The sequence below is a fragment of the Anarrhichthys ocellatus genome, unplaced genomic scaffold, assembly GCF_004355925.1.
Source record: "Anarrhichthys ocellatus isolate YVR2014 unplaced genomic scaffold, GSC_Weel_1.0 scaffold5, whole genome shotgun sequence".
Taxonomy (NCBI): Eukaryota; Metazoa; Chordata; class Actinopteri; order Perciformes; family Anarhichadidae; genus Anarrhichthys; species Anarrhichthys ocellatus.
In genome coordinates, this window is record NW_022280035.1 from 13626650 (window position 1) to 13645548 (window position 18899).

The following is an 18899-nucleotide window of genomic DNA, read 5'->3' on the forward strand; positions in this document are numbered from 1 at the left end:
CACACACACACACACACACACACACACACACACACACACACACACACGCACACACACACAAATCAAAATTCAGAGGGCATTTCTTCATGCAGGTTTTGCTTTGATTGTGTTACATTCAGTGGGTGATTTGCCACGTTCCTTCATCCCCTTTCACATTGCTCTCCGGTTGCATTGAGACAGCTGGATACATAGGCACTGGATCATACCCACACATTTAGAAATACATTGACTGGCAGCAGAAGTACTTTGGATCAGGATGAGTGTGACAAATTAATTCTGCTTATTTGTCATCACATCTGCTGTGTTTGGAAAGGTGTACCATCATGATTTATTTTAATAACGCCCATGTGTTGTCTGTCCAGTGTTTTAAAATGATATGTTGGGAATGTATTGTGACACTTAACATAAAAAGCAGATTGAAATAACAAAGTTCTGATAATGCCAACTTCAATAATGGCAATAATTGCTTAAACTTGAAGTAGTCTAGGTTGTAACCTCCTTTCAGAGGGACAAGTACCTCCATTTCATGGTTCAAGAACTCAGCTTTTCTAAGTGAGAAGACAGATTGGCTCAAGGTTAAATGCTTTGGCTAGACAGTCATTAGTGTGCAGCAAGTGAAGGCTTGTGGAAAGAGAAAAAAACACTTGATTTTCTGTGAGATATCTCCTACACAGATAATTTGGCCCGTGGAGGCAGCAGTCGCAAGTCAATATCAAAGCCCAGATGTTGCGACTATTTCAAACTAACATGAGTAATTAGAAAAAAGTAGTTAAGTCTTCTTGTGTAAGTATTTCCCAGAGCTTACTTTGTATAACACCTGTGTCGTTAGATAACAGGTATCTCTGTCAAAATAACGGTTTTGCTTAATTAAGCTCATGTCAGTTAAGCTGTACTCGTTAAAACTGCTACTGATTTTAGGAGATTTGTTTTTTTTTGACAACTGGCAGATCTGATATTTCAGCAAGTAAACATTACTATGGCATACACCAAGAATGTACAGATCAACTTAATTTATTGAGTCATTTGTGCATAAATGTGTGCACATTGTGGATTCTTCAGATATGTCTATCACGTGAACGGTAGGATTGTAGAAGCTAATGTAGCTACAAAAAGTTGAATCTTATCCAAATATTATAAGCAGAAGACTTGGCAGTATCAGACGTGTAAATTACATCTTATACTGACAAAATACTGGGAGGGTGGGCGAGGGAGATCTGTGTGACTCAACTCTTACTAAATTGAGGTAAATTTGCTGCAGATACATAAAAGAGACATATTACATATTATTCTATCATAAAAATCTGTTCCCTCACTTTGACCATTAGGCTCTACAGTACTGAAGGTGTGCATATATCCATTATACGTCTCTCTTTACATTAGCAGTTTAATGATGCTGCCTCCACTTTGGGAAGGCAAGACTCTTTTAAACCAAAACATGTCAGAGTATAGTGGCTGACCCAAATTTCTAACCCTGTCTCCTGAAAATGATGTTGAACAACAAACTTCTATCAGAAAATGTGGTTTAGAGGAAATGCACTGCCACCCAGGTTACGTTTATTATTAACATAATGAGGAAACATTTGCAGTAGAACCCACATATAAACTGTTCACTGCCATCAAAAGATGTTCCCACTGAATGTTTCTGCAAAATAAATGTGTTTGTTTTCTCAACAATATCCCCTTGTTGAACTCATAATGGGAAATCGATGCAGCAGAACAAGAGATGACAACATTTGTATTCCATGTCATGCAGCCTGACAGCCGACAGTTTTGTTTGGAGATTCAGGTGTGTTAGGCTACAGTAGTAGGTAGCAGCGATTGTACCTTCGAGGTCTGGTGACCTCACCTCTTTGTAACTCGATACCTCCAATGAACCCAAACAGCGCTTCAGCTTCCTCCAAATATATTTGGTGACGGCATAATCTACATTTCCATTTCTAATATCATGCTTTATATTCTCAGATTATCATCACCTCCGCTTTCAACACTATTATCCTGGACCTGCCACACGGCAATGTGTTGCAGCTCGACACTGCTCCCTCCATGAGTGGGTGGATATCGGACTTTGTGACAGACTGAAGGCAGCTACCTGTCAAATCCCAGGCTTCAAACACAAGTGTACTACACACACTGAACATCTGTGGTTGTATGTCCTAATGTGTCCATCAAGCTTCTTTACTTTCTGAACAACACTTGTCTTGTGAGCTTCAGCTCCTAAAATCTACCACTCAACACCCTTGAGATGAGCACACTTGTATGTAAACTGTGGAAAAGAGAATTCACTCTTTAGGGACTATAGATTCCCAACTAACGATTACTGAATTGTTATTGTTGATTAGTTTATTAATCAGTGAGTCAATAAAATGTCGACAAACAGTGAAAAATGATCACCACAAGCTCCCAGGGCCCAAGATGATGTCTTTAGATTGCTTATGCGGTCCAACCATCAGCCCAAAACCCTCAGGCATTGAATTTACAATGCTATAAAACTGCTATAAAGCGGCAAATAACCACATTTCAGAAGATGGAACGAGCAACTAATCAATTAATCGACAAATCATTTCAGCACCCAGACCTTGGCGACATGCCTGCCCCACTTTGATATTAAATGGGTACTGTGGATGTACACATATTACTCCTGCTCCTCCTTAGTCCATTACACGGATTCATTTTAATGTCAGCCATAAAACACGGCAGGACACCGCACTTTCAATGATGCTTTGTTGTTTCTTTTTCTTGCTTCTGATGCATTTGGTGGATAGGAATCCATCATGAGTTAAATCATGGAAATTAGTGGTTTAGTGTAAAAGTGAATCTCAATCTCGTGTTTTTCTTTTCCTGTATATATTTATATAAACAGCTTAAACCAAGTGAGGCCTTAACCAAGTCACAGTTTTACTCCATGTTTGACAAAATAGCACGTCCTTATCAGGCTGTAAGGTTTGGCTGTCATTAACATAATTAAATGAGCATGAACTATGTCCAATCAAAAGCCAAAATGAAAGATCAAGTAGTGGATGTCCTGCCCACTGAGCTGAAAAACCTAATCTCATTCCTGTCCTGGTCTGGTTCTGCAGGTCACTAAAGTATACTGACCGCAGGCATCAGCCGCTGGTTTCACGCCACATCCTCCTGTCCTAAGGATAAGCTCCAGTGTGCTGTCTGCATTGCTGAGCAGGCTACTGAGCTGTTGACTGTCCTTCATTTGATTAAAACTGAGTGACACCATTCAGAGACAAGGGCAGAGAGGATTGCCCTAACTCAGTCAATTCACACCCAGCCTACCATCTGTGCCAAAAAAAACTTTGCTCTGACAGGCCGCTCATGTCCAGTTTATTACCCCCTTCACCTCAGTCGCTTCACACACGCACCAATTAAACCAGTCCCACCGAGAAGGCAGAAAGAAAAATGTAAAATTCAGAAGTAAAAACAAGGTTTTATTTAACAGGAGTATAAGCTCAGATTCAACATGTTAATTCAGCTGCTATACTGTGAAGAAGCAACTAACGAGTCAAGAACCAGGTATTTGCAGGCTAGTTGGCTAAAGACAAATCCCTGCCTCCAAATAAACCTCTACAAAGAAGCTATTAATGGCAACAAGGATACAGATAATATGTCAGCAAGACTGACACTTATTCTGAAGTGAAACAGAGTTGAAAATCTAATTAAGGGATAGATAGGATAACAAATTATATATTTCTCTTATACCTATTAATTAATTTAGGATTTATAGATCTAACTTGAGCCTTTCTCAGAGGCGGATGTAAAAGGAGCTTGACAACGGTATGACATGAACAAGTTAGTTGAAAATGTTTGAAATTAAAGGCAATATTTCATTTAAGATCATCGGTTTATTAAGTGTGTCTAAAAGGGCGTGTGGCAGTGTGACACCACTGCAGAGAATAATCTGCCCTCTCTTGCACTCAGAGAGAAATGCTGGTCTTTCTGGCTCCTAGTGGCGTTGACAAGTTGCTCATTTCAGCATCTCATTTACAGCCTTGGGACAAACGTAATTCATGTATTTAAATGACATCTTCCAAACAACAATGAAAATCTCATTGTCGCACAGGGATGGTCGCTGTGCAGTCTCTGCAGAGCCGAGGAAATGAGTAAAGCTGCATGAGGTAAAATTCTATTAGTTTTTCTTTTGGTTGGAATCATCACAGTAAAATGATAAGAAAATTTCCCTCCAGTCTTGAGCGTTAAAGAATTCATGAAATGTTCGAGCCCAGTGGCAGTTATTTGTGTTTAGGATGCCTATACTATTAAGTGTTCTGGAGCTTTGATGTGCCATTATTAGCTGTGTGTTTGGGTGACTCTACTAATTGTTCATTCAGTAAGTTAATCCAAATACTCTTTTTTTTCCCCCTTTGCCTTTCCAAGGCGCAGCGGGGCATTCAGTGATTTCTGCTGTAATTATCACTCTCCCATTGGCTCAAACTGAAGTAGATTCTCTTAAATCCCACTCAACATTATGAGTGGATTATGAGCCACGGGCATAGTGCATATAACAAAGTTCTGACTGTTTAAACTTCATGAGGTGGCAGTTTTGTTGAGTAGAAGTAGAAAATGATAGAAACAAATGCACACCCATTATACAGATCTGTTTCTTCCTAATTTTGTGTTACTATGCCATACCACGTACACTTCATGATAAATTGCTGTGAATAATTTCTGCTACAAACGTACAAGTTATTTGAAGTGGAATACCTTAATCATCACTTTTTTTCTGTGACTTTCAAAGCAGCAGGAGGCAAACCAACATAACTGAAAAAAGGCTTCTGTTCCCTCATGAAAATGCAACAAATAGGCTCCCAGACAGACAATGCACAGTGTAAATATTTGACATTACTGTAGAGGCTATACTGCTACTTCTGTGATTGGTGATTTAGTTGCTGCAGTTTTGTCTTGTGTTTTTTGTGCAATTTTGCCCATGCATGTCTGTTACATTCTTTGACAGTGGCATGAGACTGATAAGAACTACTGAGTACAATTCTGAGGTATACTAACTGCTGCATTTGCTTGACAGCTGTACTTTGCAGATTAAAGGCGCTGCACACTTACAAAGGTGTTTTTTCAATTCCTCTGGCTAATCAAGCCTTGCCAGGTGTATGTCGTTGGGTAACCTTATGCCACGGAACTCTAAGTACTGATAAGATAACTGATAACTTGGTACAGATACAGTACAACAAGGGCCAGGAGCATGTCAATCATACAGTCCTGAGATGAGCTCCAATTAGACAACAAGTGAAAACACCTGTGTGTGGACTATGGGTGTGGAGGCAATAACTTTTACTTTTGGACATTTTATAATAACATTGATGTATTTTTACTCTCCACGTGAGTTCTATTTTAATTAAATGCAGGGCTTTTACTTGGAGCATATTTATCCAAATTGGTATTTCTACTTCATGTAAAACATGTTTAATGCTTATATTTAAAATCATTAGGAAGAAAATTAAAAAATACAAACAATAGCAACACAAATGTCAGATCATGTATAGACCCGTTAGTCTTCGTGTCATCTTGAGGATGGGACATGGAGGAGAACGTGCCGTGAACCTGCAGCCCACTAGGCTTACTGTACCTACCAATCTCCGATGCCCCATGTGCCATTGCCGCCCCGCGCGCGCAGGCAACTACAGTCCTCATCCTGTGTGGACCAACCCGACGCTCAGACCGAACCCCTGCCGTCAACTTGACCGTGAGCACTTTCTGCTCCTAAAATGAATTCCTACACCGTCATCTAAAAAAAAAAACCCTTCACACCGCAGACCTCCTCCTTGTCGGACGCCACAGCTGCGGGTTTGGTTCCTTTCAGCCTGGCGGCGGTGCGAGCGGGACTGCCGCGGTGCCCTACACGAATGTGCTGAGGGGGGGGGGGACTGGACTGTGGAGAGCTGAGGACTCTAAAAACACCGAAGGCACTAAGAGGGGGAAAAGAGTGAACGCCTGCGTTTAGAGCAGCCTGCCTCCGAAGAGGCGAGAGGAGCAGAGAGGAGAGTTTTGGGTCCATTTCTACCAGAGCGCAATATCTGCACTTTGAAGAGACGGAACTTCACTGTCGCCGTCGACTTGACGCTGGGAGCTGCAGGGGGCTGAATGAGTAAATAGATAAGCGCGGTGTAACATGGATATCCGAGGAGGGGTAAACAGCAGAAAACACCGCAGGGAACGTAAGCCCACTCAGGTAAATATCTACAACTGTTTACTTTCCTCTATTTTTCAGTGTAAACTGTCATTTTTTAACATTATCGCCTGTTTTCGGTCTGCGCAATCATCAGGCTGCCCTTAACCCTCAGTCTGCAAAAACTTCCACTTCTGGCATCGAGGATAAACAAGTCAAATGGTGTAAAACCGAAATATTTTAGACATTTACTGAGACGTATCAACATACAGCCCGTCGTATCCTGGGATTTCCAGACTATATGCTCATTTATTTTTTATTTCCCACATCCTGGACATGCTGTGTAATATGTGTACGCTGCCTACTACTGGCTGTGAAATTGCACGTCAAGGCATATACTATATGTGTCCAACCTGCCAATTAGAATACTAACAGCATTGACAGACCAATTCCCAATTAAGTTGTACAATTTCCCCACAACCCATTTGAAATAATGACATTTTCCATGTCCTCTAATTGCCACGACCATCGTTTACACCCATGCACGTTTTCTGTAGGAAGGCACGAATACACCTATCCATTCTTTGTCATTTAAAAACTGTGGCAGCACTCATTTGTTGTCAGCGATCAACAGGGGATTGGACTCAGTCCAGTCTCATCATCTCTCCCTTCCTTTTGATTGCATCCTTGCCGAGCCTGATTGCAGTTCAGATTGTCTAAAGTCCTTTAGCGTGGGACTCCGTTTGAAAATAACTCCTCTTGCAATCAAGTGTCCATATGTTTGACAGAGAGCTGCCTTGCACATTAGGATTCTGCTATTAAGTAAATTAGCGGTGGCTCAGGAGGAGGTTCTTCTAACAAGTTACTACTCTCTGTGCCACAATGTTTGCAGTTTGTGCCATTTTCTCCTCTGTGTTGTGAGCACTTTCTTTTGTTTCATGTTGACATAATGCCAGCTGGATGTGCCCTGCACAGTGTTTCTACCAGAAGCTGTGGTTTAATTCCCTACGCAAACGCTACACTTTGGAGTGCACTTACTCTTCTTACCTTTTTAGTATCTGAGTGGTTTGGAATAGTAGATCTACTACAGGTCTCCTCGGGGAAGTGTGCTTATGGCTGGACACGTTTCCCATGATGTCACTGGCTCAGAGAGAGGAGGAGGAGGGTGGGACATGAAGTTCATAGTACCCCACTGAGCGGAGCCTGGTCTGCATAAGAAGTAGAAAGAGCAGCACATAGACTGACGAAGGTTGATGCGGGCAAAAACAGTTTCACTGATGGGTGAAAGTAGGGTTTGCTGTTTCTGAACCCTTTGCTTAACTATTGTAATAGTTATGTTAAAACCCTGATTTGTACTAATCAGACTGCAGATCCTTTTCCTTGCACCAGATATCAGTCCATACTCAGTCTTTTGCTATATATGTGTTGCTGTTTTTTTTCTTCTCATTTCTCATGCAGACCAGCTCAGTGGGGTAGTATAAAGTCTATGAAGTCCACATTCCAACCTCCTCCACTTTTTAAATCAGTGACATCTTCAGACCAGCAATAAACATCATTTTCTGCTGGAAGAGAAATATGTAAATCACAGAAAAATGATTCCCTCTCCAATTTTTTCATTGTGCTGTTGATGGACATTACAGCTGGAAGTTTCCAGGGGAAAGCACAGAAAACATGAAAGTAAGGGAATAAACATAGGAAATACATTGTCGCTTGTTACTTGTGAAGTTTTCACTTTTGAAATTGAAAGTAGCATTCTCAAGTTGCAGTTTGATGGATGTGCACATCTGGAAGTATTATTTATTTATTTTTTCACCAAAAAAAAAAGAAAATGAATGAACTTCTTGCGTTGTAACTGCCAACATTAGAGCACATATACGATGTAGTTTTGAATCGGGCCACAGTTTGTGTTTTTCTATATCAACCTTCAGATTCCTTTGTGGTCAGCGTTCTCCCAGTTTGGCCCACAGATGCTCGATGTTTTTTTTGTCAGTAAGAGGTTCTTTCTTTCCTCACAGTAATAACAGATTAGCCTTTCTTAGTCATGGGATTAAAACTGCTTCCCATGAGAACTGCTGGCTTCCACCAACCGAAGTGTTTGACCAAAGACCTAAATCTGTGTATTTAAGGAACTATTAATTTGGCAGGCTCTAAAATCCTAATGGGATTCTTAATTAGTGCCTCAGTAAATGCAGGTGCGCTGGAATTGTCAACCACTTTGAGTCAGAGCTAGCATCAACCGTAAGACAATTTATACACAATATCTTTGCTGCAGGTGCCTCATTAGAGTGATTACAATCCAGTCACATTTAGTGTATTTCCAATAAAATAAACTCAGTGATTCATCAGTTCACTTACATCTATTAAGACATTTACAATGAGTGCATCGCTAGAGGTTTAACCATTCAATAAATAATACTTCAGAAGCAGTAACTAAAGTTAGACGCATAGCTCTTTAACGATCTGATAATTATTCCCATATACTGTGCTCATTGTGGTAAGACCTGGGCTTGGAGCATGCGTGCAGGCAGTGAGAACCTTTCAACGCGCTCAGTGGGTCATGTCACAGGGGAGACTGGGACGAGCGCTTTCGTGGAGCGCCCCTGGTGTGGTCTGGAGAAATGAAGAAGCTGGCATGTGTTATGTCATCCCCGCGGCTTGTGTGCTCAGATCAAAACACCATTAGTCTCTTTGTCTTGTGCCACTATTTGAGGTAGAGTCTTGGCTAGGGAACACGTTGGCGCTTCCTTGACTCCCGCGGTGTGCGAGATTTGTGAGAAAAGAAAAAAAAACTTTGGTTGGCAGGCATGAAAGCTTCGAGAAAGCTTTGAGCTCATCAGTTATATGCGCAGAGATTCTTGAAGAGCGAGATTGGCAGAGGGAAGTTTAAGGTTGTTTTGTGGCTTTTTCCACATCTGTGCAACTTTGAAAGTTCCGTGAGTTCAAAGTCTACGTTGAGCACGAGAAGAAGTAAGCACCTTTTTTTTTTTAAATACCTTAAAAATACTTTATTTTTCACGTTAAAGTTGTTTTGGGTTCAGCAGATAATACCGTCAGTTTGATGGGGAAACCTTCAAGAGAAAAGAAGTATAGCCTTGGTCACTTTATATATCTCACACAGTCAAAAAATAGAATATGATTATTTTAGTTGATGGTATATTTGGTTCAATAATTGAATATTTAATGTCAAAAACTATTTGATTAGGGCTCAATATCATTATCGCCGCCACTCCTCCACAGAGCTGCTCGGTGAATCTTTGATTCATGTGTGTGGTGAATCAAAGTGTGCAGGATTAGGAAGGAATTTCACGTTCCCGACTACTACGAGTCTCCACTCGAGCACCAGCAGAAAATGAATTTTAAATGACTGGAGGCACTCCGAGCCGTGAGATGAGCCTCGCATGCAGGAAAACACTGATCGAGCCGGCGTCTGCAGATCAAATGCAGCATTGTATGCTATTTGTCCTGGTCGTGTCTCGTTCCTGCAGAGTGTGAGAGTCTGGTCTCATTCATGATTCAGAGCTCGGGTGTGTGTGTGTGGGGGGGGGGGGCTCAAGTATTTTAGCGTGAGTTTTATCTTCATCTAGATTCTTCAACCAAAGGGACCTGGAGTACCCCTCTATTAATACATTTTTGAGCCCTGAAAATTTAATGGCAGCGGAGAGATGGGGTGTAGTGGAGAGGGTTGAATCAGCTGACATCACTGTCGTCTTCTCTGGCTGACTGCACTACAATCTGTGGTTTATCAACTCCAGCTGGTGCTGTCGGAGCAGAAGAAGAGGAAAAAGAGAGGTGTCACTTTGACAACACTGAAATTTGGAGGAGCGCTTTGTCTGAGGCTTCCCTCAAAGCAGCTCCTCCAAAGTAAGCTCCTCCTACTGCTTGTTTTGTCTGACCAACAGTCCTAAATCCTAAACGTATTCAACTTACAATAAAATAAAACCGAGAAAAGACGCAAATCCTCACATTTGACAAGCCTGAGTGAGAGAAGGCATTTTGGCCGCTTGATAAATAACCTAAATCATCAATTCATTATCAAATTTGTTGTTGAGGAAAATGTGCTGTAATATTGATGTCTTCATATAAGCAGAGACATCATCCGGGATGTTGGTTATTATGATAACGTGACATTTGGGCATTTTACATAATGATTGTTGTGGGAAATTTCATCCAGCGTTCATGAAGTCGGAGATGATCTGTGAGCTGCACCTGACATGTTGCAGATCTCCGCTCATCATCACGACTCGCTTCTGATCTCCCGACACCAATCACCAGCGGTCTGGCCCGTTTGAAAAAAACAACAATGTCAAAGCTGTTGAATATGGCAGAAACCATTTCTATTTCCTCCAGAAATTGACAAGTTTGTTGTTGAAGTTCTTGAGCTGAAATGTCCGTTTCACAGGAATATATGTGAGGCGCTTGACAGGGATGATGCTGTATGCAGCATGCCCATCACACGGCAAGCAGCGGTTCAATCATCACATCGGAGAAAGTACATTTGTAAATGAGTGTCATTTATTGCATTGTGATCCATCATCTGCATTTGGGGAAATGAGAGGCTGAATTCCTCGCCGTTGTGTTACATTTAAATGCAGCTGAGTTTGTGCAAATTGGGGACAGGAAATGTTTAGGCCGGGACTGTCATTCCAGCTTTCATCTCATTCCATTTTTCAACTGCTGGCTTTTTCCAGAGACATGAAAGCGAGTGGAACTTGAAAGGCAAAGTTAGAACGCCAATCCCTGTCATTAACTTTCATCTCGTACAGCAAACAAATGAGAGAATCAATTTGGGATGAAAGTAAGCCATTGGCCTTGTCACTACCACTTAAGGTCACAAGGGTAATTAATTTGTGCTGAAGAGGAAGTCAAATACCGCCGCGGACACTCCCCGGCTTCCCCAGCCGCCATTTGAGTGCTGCATTTCTTTGGATCAAAAGGCCGTCTTTTATCCCTCGCTAACCCGTCGTCTGATGTCTCGTGTCTCAGGGTTTGCTGAGTAATAGAGATCAAGAAATTGCCGTTACAGGCCAACCGATACCTGCTTTTTCTGAATGGGGGCGTCTCAGTGGTTCACATGTCCTGGTTGTGTTCGCTTGTGCTGCTGTCAAGGCAGATAAATTCATTTTAGATGACCCGGTAGAGAAGGAAATAGGGAGCGCTGCACTGGGTCAAGAAACTTAGTGTGGGTGATGTTGAATTCAGTAAGTTTTGGTTTTCCACATAAAGGATTTCTAACTTTCAATGGGAGTGCCAAGGACTCCCATTGAAAGCCAGCTTTCCAAGCTTAGTCGATTACTTAACGCTGTTTGGAAACACGAAGCAGTGAGTGTCAAATTGCAGCAAGAGCGATCTGCAGCTTGTATTTTAGTCAAATTAAAACTTGAATTGTCTAAGTTAGTGTCATAGAAATGTTAGACATTAACCATACATTTAGATAACATGGCATACGTGTGAAGTTGGAATATAAACTCGCCTCTTTTTCTTCTGTTAAAGTCATTTTTGCAGAGTCATTTATTCAGTGCATCTCTCACAATTATTTCCTCGAAGGAGGAGCACTCCAAAAATATCCCACAAAAAGGGATTTGAAGTCACTCTTGTTTTTTTGTTTTTTTTATTAAAAGCCAATGTTAACTCGTGACATTTGCATCCTAATAACTGCAAGATAAATTGGTAACTAAGATAACACTCTAAACCCAATCTCCATGATGGGGTTTATGGGGGAAAAGCGTTTCCTTTGAATGCTTTAGTACACGCAGAAGAAAGAGGAGTGTTGGCGAACGTGTCAGTGTGCTCTGTCGTGCCTTTCAGTGGTGCAAAGATAAGAGGCGTAAAGATAACTGGGAAACTATGAAAGTGTAATCTCTCAGTTGTCTGCTTTCTTTTTTCTTTTTTTTTGCCACTTGCCTTTTGATAGACTATACTGTATGTTGTGAGTCATTTCTTCCTCATTAATTTCAGCATGCTGATGGTGTGTAGTCAGAGGAAACTGTGCCATCAGTCAGTTAAATGTACCAGAGTCAGTTTGAGCAAAGACGATGGCTAATTTCCCCTCTCCATCCTCTCATACGCAAACATCTATCTGCTGCTTTATCAGAAAGGATCATGGCTATCAACATGTCAGGGGGTGGGGGGGGGAATAAATAAATACATCACGGTTTATCAGTGACGGGAGGAATCCGCCTCATTATCATTTCACAACTTTTTTTTCCGGGACTTCATTTGAGTCTAAGCGGGGATAAATTACGCTTTAGTCCTTGAGAAAATCAATTGTGTGAGTCTCCCGGGGGACTGAAAATGGGTTTGCCCTGCCTACAGTCATCTCTTCATGTCAGAAATACATAATCCCTCCAGCTCCGATGAATTCCAGCAGCCAGGACAGTGCTTTATTACATGCCAGGGAAGTGTCTGACAAGCAGCTTGCTTTTTGTTTTGTCTCAGCAGGTTTGAGTACAAGCAATCCCTTTATGTTTCTCTCGCAGACATGATCCCTATTATGCGATTTTAAGCACACTTAAGCAAGCGCTGCTGCACAAGTGTTTTGTGAGTGCTTGGCTTGGACAAATCTTTTTTTTTTTTTTGTTGTGTTTGCGGGAGACAGAGCGGTTTCTTGATTATTCTTACAATTATAGATTGTACCCAGACTATCAGTGTCTGCACTACAAAATAGAGCTGCTGTCAACTGTCACCCTGACCCGAAAAGTGTTTGCAAAGATTAAATGTTTCTTTTTTTTACCATCCTCTTGTGTTTTATATCATACAAGTCATTGCCTCGCAAGCATGGACAGGTACTGCTCACGACTGCTGTGTCTAATGCCCCCGCTCCCTCTTTTCATTTGACAGAAGAACGGTGAAAGTGCTGGAAAAGACAAAGCCAGGATTCTACACACCTGTGATTTGATGTGAGCTTCTATTGACCTGAGACTATTAAAATGGAGTTGCTATGGAAACTTCTACTTCTGCTATCATTGGCGGAGTGTCTGGCAGGTAAGCCGCCAAACGTGCACTTTTGTTTCTCATGTTGTTAGCATAGGGGTTATGAATTGATATTTATAGATTTTTATTCTGTGAGGCGTACATATCAGATGGCACTTAAAAGTAACAAGGAAAAAACGAAAAGACTTTATCGCAAAGAGCGCCCAAAGCTTTCCTCCAATTCTTACAAATGGCAGGAAAGGTTCACCTTGTTGTCGGCTCAAGGCAGCAAATCAACATTCCTCCACTTCTGTATAGCAGCTACCTTTATCTTTCAGCAGCAGTGACTCCTGTTGGAAGAAGAATAAGCCAGGTTCCTATCTAGCAGCTGAGTGTGTAGTCATTCATTTTAAAGAGACCCTCAATTGTTGCTCTAATTGAGATTGCACCAGCAGCAGCGCAGAAATCTTGTCATTGATCTTGCTTTTAATGAGAGACCTGATTTTCCTCCCTTTACAAAATGTTCAGGGTCAAACGCTAGTTCTCTTCAGAATGTCAAAGTCTGAAGATGGGAACAAGATGAATATGGGCTTTGTCGCATGAGCGCAGTATCTTGAGGGATGAGTAATCTTTCATGTTGCCTTGCTCCAAATCAGCAGCCCCTCCTTACAGCTGGGACCTAAAATAATTAGCGTGCGTACATGTGTGCACGTGTGTACTTGAAACTGCCACAAATGTCTTTGTGCATGCGTGTCTCTCTGCAAACGCACAACAACACATCGGCACCTAAATTTGCCGACATGGCAATTAGACCCACTTATCACTGAATCCGATACACATCAGTGGACGTCTAACGAGGCTTTCCTCAGGGAACTGTTACTCGCTATAGGGTTAGGAACTAAAGCATAAGTCCGGATCACATATTATGTCCAACGTAAGCATTTCTGTTCCAGACAAGAGAATGTCTTCAACGTCGGTGGAATTTTTGATCTCAGACAGACGGCTTCAAGGACACAATTCAAGGCTGCAGTCTGTACCATAGATCCCAGCCACAAAACAGAAACCGCATTCAGGCTTATTTATTCAAGGCAAATTAGTGCTGAACAAAGGAGCAGAGGTTAAATGGCTTCTGAAAAGCAATGTGTTGCTCAGCCCTTGCCTCACTCTTGAGGCTCACACTCACAGTTGGTGTAACAAAGTAACTCAGCATTAATATTCAGCAAGGGGTTACATTACATATGCTCCGCTTGCAAGACAAGTATGGCGCAATACAACGATAGACCTCCATAGCCTCTGTGTTCTTGACAAGCGTTTTAGTATGCAGACCTGCAATGCTGGGGAGAGAGAGAGAGCTTGTGGGAGGAAGTTAGATAGGTGCTTCTAGGTAGTTTATTCATCCACAAGTAGGCACGTTTTCTTTTTGTTTTTCAGTGGGCATCGGCTGTGTGAGAGAGCAATGGGGCCAAGAGTAAGTCACTCCCATAGCGAGTTCATCTGTTCATCTGTTCATCTCTCCCCCCATTGCTCCCAGAGGGTCTGAACGGCCCGATGCAGGGGCGTGCTCTGCTTGTATGTTTGTTAATGTGTGGGTAAGAGAGAGAGAGAGGGGGAGCAAAGACGAGGCGTTGAGGTACAGCTGGATGTGGTTTATCCCCCCCCACACACACACACATACAGCTAACCTTCACACTGAAAGCCACTTCCAGGACTGGGTCAACAGTCTCCATCTGACAGAAGTGGTTTTGTCAACCCGGTTGTAGAACCAAGAAGGCTCCTTTTATTCTTAGAAAGTAACTCGTTGTCTGTAAGGACTGGCGACAGGAGATGGGATTTCTGTTCAATTACCACACTGCAATGTTGAAAAAAGTATATATATACATATCAGAGAGACCGTTTACTACAATTCGGTCGTGAAGAAAAAATAAGCCCCTGCTGTTAAGCTTGCTGTACATATTCCCTTTTACTACACAACCACTTGCCAAAAAGTTAAATCATTTGATGCAAAAAACATTGATTTCAAAACATTTTACTACAAGCTGACTGAATGCACGAGCATCTGCAGGAGTGCAGTCATAGAAACATCTGTCGTTTGCATTGAAAGACTACAATTTAGCAACACTGCAAGCAGAAATTGAAACAATTCCAGTAAGATTATCGCTGAGGGTCTAACCAGCAATCAAATGTTCTGTGCTTTCACAACAATTCAGAATGAATATGGGGAACATCTTCCATGGTTAGTTCAGTGAATGCCAACAGTTTCAGAGAAGTGATGCTTTTCGGTGTGATGAAAAATCAACAGGGCTATGATTAGTAGATGTCCAGTGTTCAGAAGTAACCTCAGGCAGTGCTTATCGGCCAATCAGAACTAAGTATTCAACAAAGCAGTAATGAGTCACAAAAACCAAAAAACAAAAAAACGCTTGCTTGACGGTTTCATAGAATGATGAGTTGAGTTTGTGGTTGTGCAACTTGATTCCTGTAAGCCTTAAAGGATAAGTTCACATTTTATAATTCTACCTTAATACAATACTGACATGTCTGCATGTACATGAAATGCCTTATTAGACACTCTTTGCTGTAAGTGTCCATACTGGTTGTGAAGATATCCTTTCCTTCGGTAATGTATATTAATGGAGAACAAAATCCTAAGTTTTTGTTCTGATTAAAATGTTAAATGGTGGGATGCATTGTGACACAGACAAGAGGACCATCACTTTGAAACGCATTGAAATAGCATTTATGAACAGGAGGACGATTATATCAGAAGGGATGATCACAGAGATCAAAATGTGTACCTGTGGTTGTGCAAGTACAGTTTTATGACTGATTTATAATAATGTGATGCTGTCCTTTTTAATATGACACAGCCAGTGGTCACCCCAAGTAAATACTCACAATGCATGACTTTTACCACCCCACTGTTCACTGATATGAAGGGTTGCTTCTGGCCAGCATTAACATCTCCTGGAGCTACTTTGACTTTGTTTTGTGTGCATCCCAGAGACGACTGGAGTTTCAAATATTGACTACCCTCATTGATTCATCAGAACACGGCAAAACCTTTTAAGAAGCAAGGATTTAATTGCGTCTTTGAAGTTGTGTCCATGTGAAGATGAGGAATATTCCCCAGTGAATCTTCCTCCCATGGCTGGCTGTATTTTTGCTTCATCCAATTTAAATGTGTTTGTGTAGCGTGTTTATTATAGATCCATAATAATTCATCTGTACTGTGTATTTTTTCTTGTAAATACATCACTGTCAATTAAACAGCAGTATACACCGTATTAGCGCCATGATACATCCCAATAGCTTGAAGCAGTGCTGTGAGCTGCTTTTCCTGGCATGTGTCAGTGTCTTTTGATGCTGCCGTTATTAGTCTGTAAAGATGACTCATCGTTGATGTGAACATTTTACCTGCATTATCTTAGATGTAAGCGGGAACAGGACACTCAATAATTATGCTCTCATCACAAGATTTCTATTCATCAGACAATGTTAAACATTTAGTGTCAGCATCACTCACTCACGGTAGCTTATTTAGAGAGTGTGAAAGTGTGTGTTGTGGTGGTTAAAATAAAAATTATGTTACGGATGGTATTTATGAGATTTACGTTACATTGGAGAAGAGATATTTACAGTGCGGGAACGATTAGCCGACTAATGGATCGGTCGATTAACAGAAAGTGCCAACTACTTTTGATTTATTGTTAAAGTAATTTCTCATGCAAAAATGGCAGAAAAAGCTGCTTTCAGCTGCAGATTCACTGCTTTTCTCTATTTTACATGATACTAAAATGAATAGCTTGGGGTTATTTGACTGACCAAACAAGACATTTAAAGACATCACTTTAGACATTTTTCACTATTTTTTGACATTTTATACTAATCGATTAATTGACAGATTAATACAAATATATAAATACTCGTTAGTTGCAGCCCTAGTACAGGAATTCAAACTGCACTTTCAACAAAAGAACCACTAATGGCCAAATCAAACATTTTGTAAGTTACTATAGTTGGAAACATGGCATAGCTCGAAACCATGATGAATGTTTCCATTAGTGCAGACCATAGCAGGAGGTAAGTGACAAACAACCTTCCAACCAATCTCGAGGAGGAAACGGTTGCAATATTACTACAATTAGATGACGAATAGCATTATCGGAAGCAATATGTTTCTGGGTTTATGTAGACATTCAACAGAGAGAACAACAGCAAGAAATGGCTTTAATTTGCCTTTCCCATAAATGGAGTGTGGGACCTAATCAATTCTGTGTTTCACCAGCGAACATGGCATTGGATACCTTGGATACAAGGGTGTTATTGGATTTCACATGCGCTAGCTTTGATTAGCTTGAGAGTGGTGTGACACAGTTGGCTATTAGTTGGGAATGTGTTGGCCGCGTTCGTCTGCTCACAGACTGTCGCTGAAAATGTAATTAATTTAATTAACGAGAGTCTGCAGTACAGAACAGTACACCCTAGCTGATAGTCATAGCAGTAAAGAATGTTTGACTCTTGTGCTATTTCTCTTTTATGTTTCTAATATATCTTCTCACTACTTCTTTAGTACTGCAATCACACCAATGTGTCCATCTCCAATAGTTCTTTAACATTTTCCCCAATTTTACTGATGAAATGTTTAAATATTAAGGGTTTTATTACCTATAATCGTGTGTATTACCAATGTTGCTATATTTCAAGGGCCTTGAAAAACAGGTTCGACAGATATTTCAAATATTTGGAGGAGTGTGATTGAATCTGTACTTTGCTCAAAAGCACCTCAACGTTCCTCATGCTCTGGAGTAGCATTTGCTGCCCCTGAATGAGAGACCTTAAAGGTGCACCTTATCGGCCTGGACAGAGGGGAAAGATGCTTTAAAAAGCAAGATTGGCTTTTTTATTTTTTTATTTGATGCATAAAACCCTGAGCTGAAACGAATGGATTTGGGACCTCACAAACGACCGATACCTCCCCCACAGCCGACTCCCCGTGTGCCTGTTTATTCATGCTGAGGTAAGCTGGAGGAATTCATTTGCTGTCAGCTAGTATTGAATTTGAGATTAGTTTTTATTTCAGCCTCCTAAACAGCTCCCTCTGCCTTGCACTTGTGCTTCGATGCTGAGTCTTGTGTTGTCTGAAGAGCCTTTCAAAGAAAACGGCTGCATCTGGCAGCAGGTGACAGATATGAGTGTAGGCGGCCCACTTTTTTTGTTTTTTTAAAGACCCTTTCATAATGACCTCCATCTCTGTCCTGCGGCATTGTGCAGTCGACTTCCTGTTAGGATTCTTGATGAGTATACTTCTGTGATAGAGCTTTTCATTATGTTGCTGCCTGTGCTCCGGGGTGCTCAGTGTTGGATCCGCCATCAGATTCTGGTATGCTGGTTTCAACATCATTTCTTGATTCCCTCCAATCTGTCCAATTGGAGTGTCCATGTTGAGCTACATTTTTTTAACGTTTACCAGATGTCTTTCCAGTATGCATCTATGATCTGGCTGAGCCAACTGGTATGCCACCAAAATTAGATCGTTCCGAAAAAGAGAAAATACCCTCGATGTCTGGTGCAGTGTGTCGCACATCTGTGTTTTGATTACCAGAAAGCAGGCTCGAAAATGATTCTGCTTTTTCCTGCTGCATCTTACATTCCCTCCTATGAAGGCAACGAAAGGGTTTCAGAGAGCTTGCATCAGTTTGAGCTGAGCCCCCAGGCACAGCCTCCAGAGCTCAATCCCTTCTCGTTACACTTAGTCACCATTATTATAGACTAACAGTTGCCATGGTGCTACCAAAGATCATATCAGTTCAGAGTATAGGCTGCAACCAAATATCTACGTTGATTACATTCGTATTACAGCCCG

The 18899-nt window shown here is 41.3% G+C and overlaps 1 protein-coding gene across 2 annotated transcripts in view; it reads left to right on the top strand.

The window, feature by feature from the left end:
- Positions 1–5582: 5582 nt before the first annotated feature.
- The window catches only part of cntn3a.1 (contactin 3a, tandem duplicate 1), a 68555-nt gene continuing 55238 nt past the window's right edge, over positions 5583–18899 (top strand). For both annotated transcript variants that reach the window (XM_031845067.1, XM_031845068.1), the window contains exons 1-2: positions 5583–6190; positions 12965–13108. In XM_031845067.1, coding sequence (XP_031700927.1) covers positions 13054–13108 — 55 coding nt within the window. In that variant the 5' untranslated portion in view covers positions 5583–6190; positions 12965–13053. The remainder of the gene's footprint in view (positions 6191–12964; positions 13109–18899) is intronic.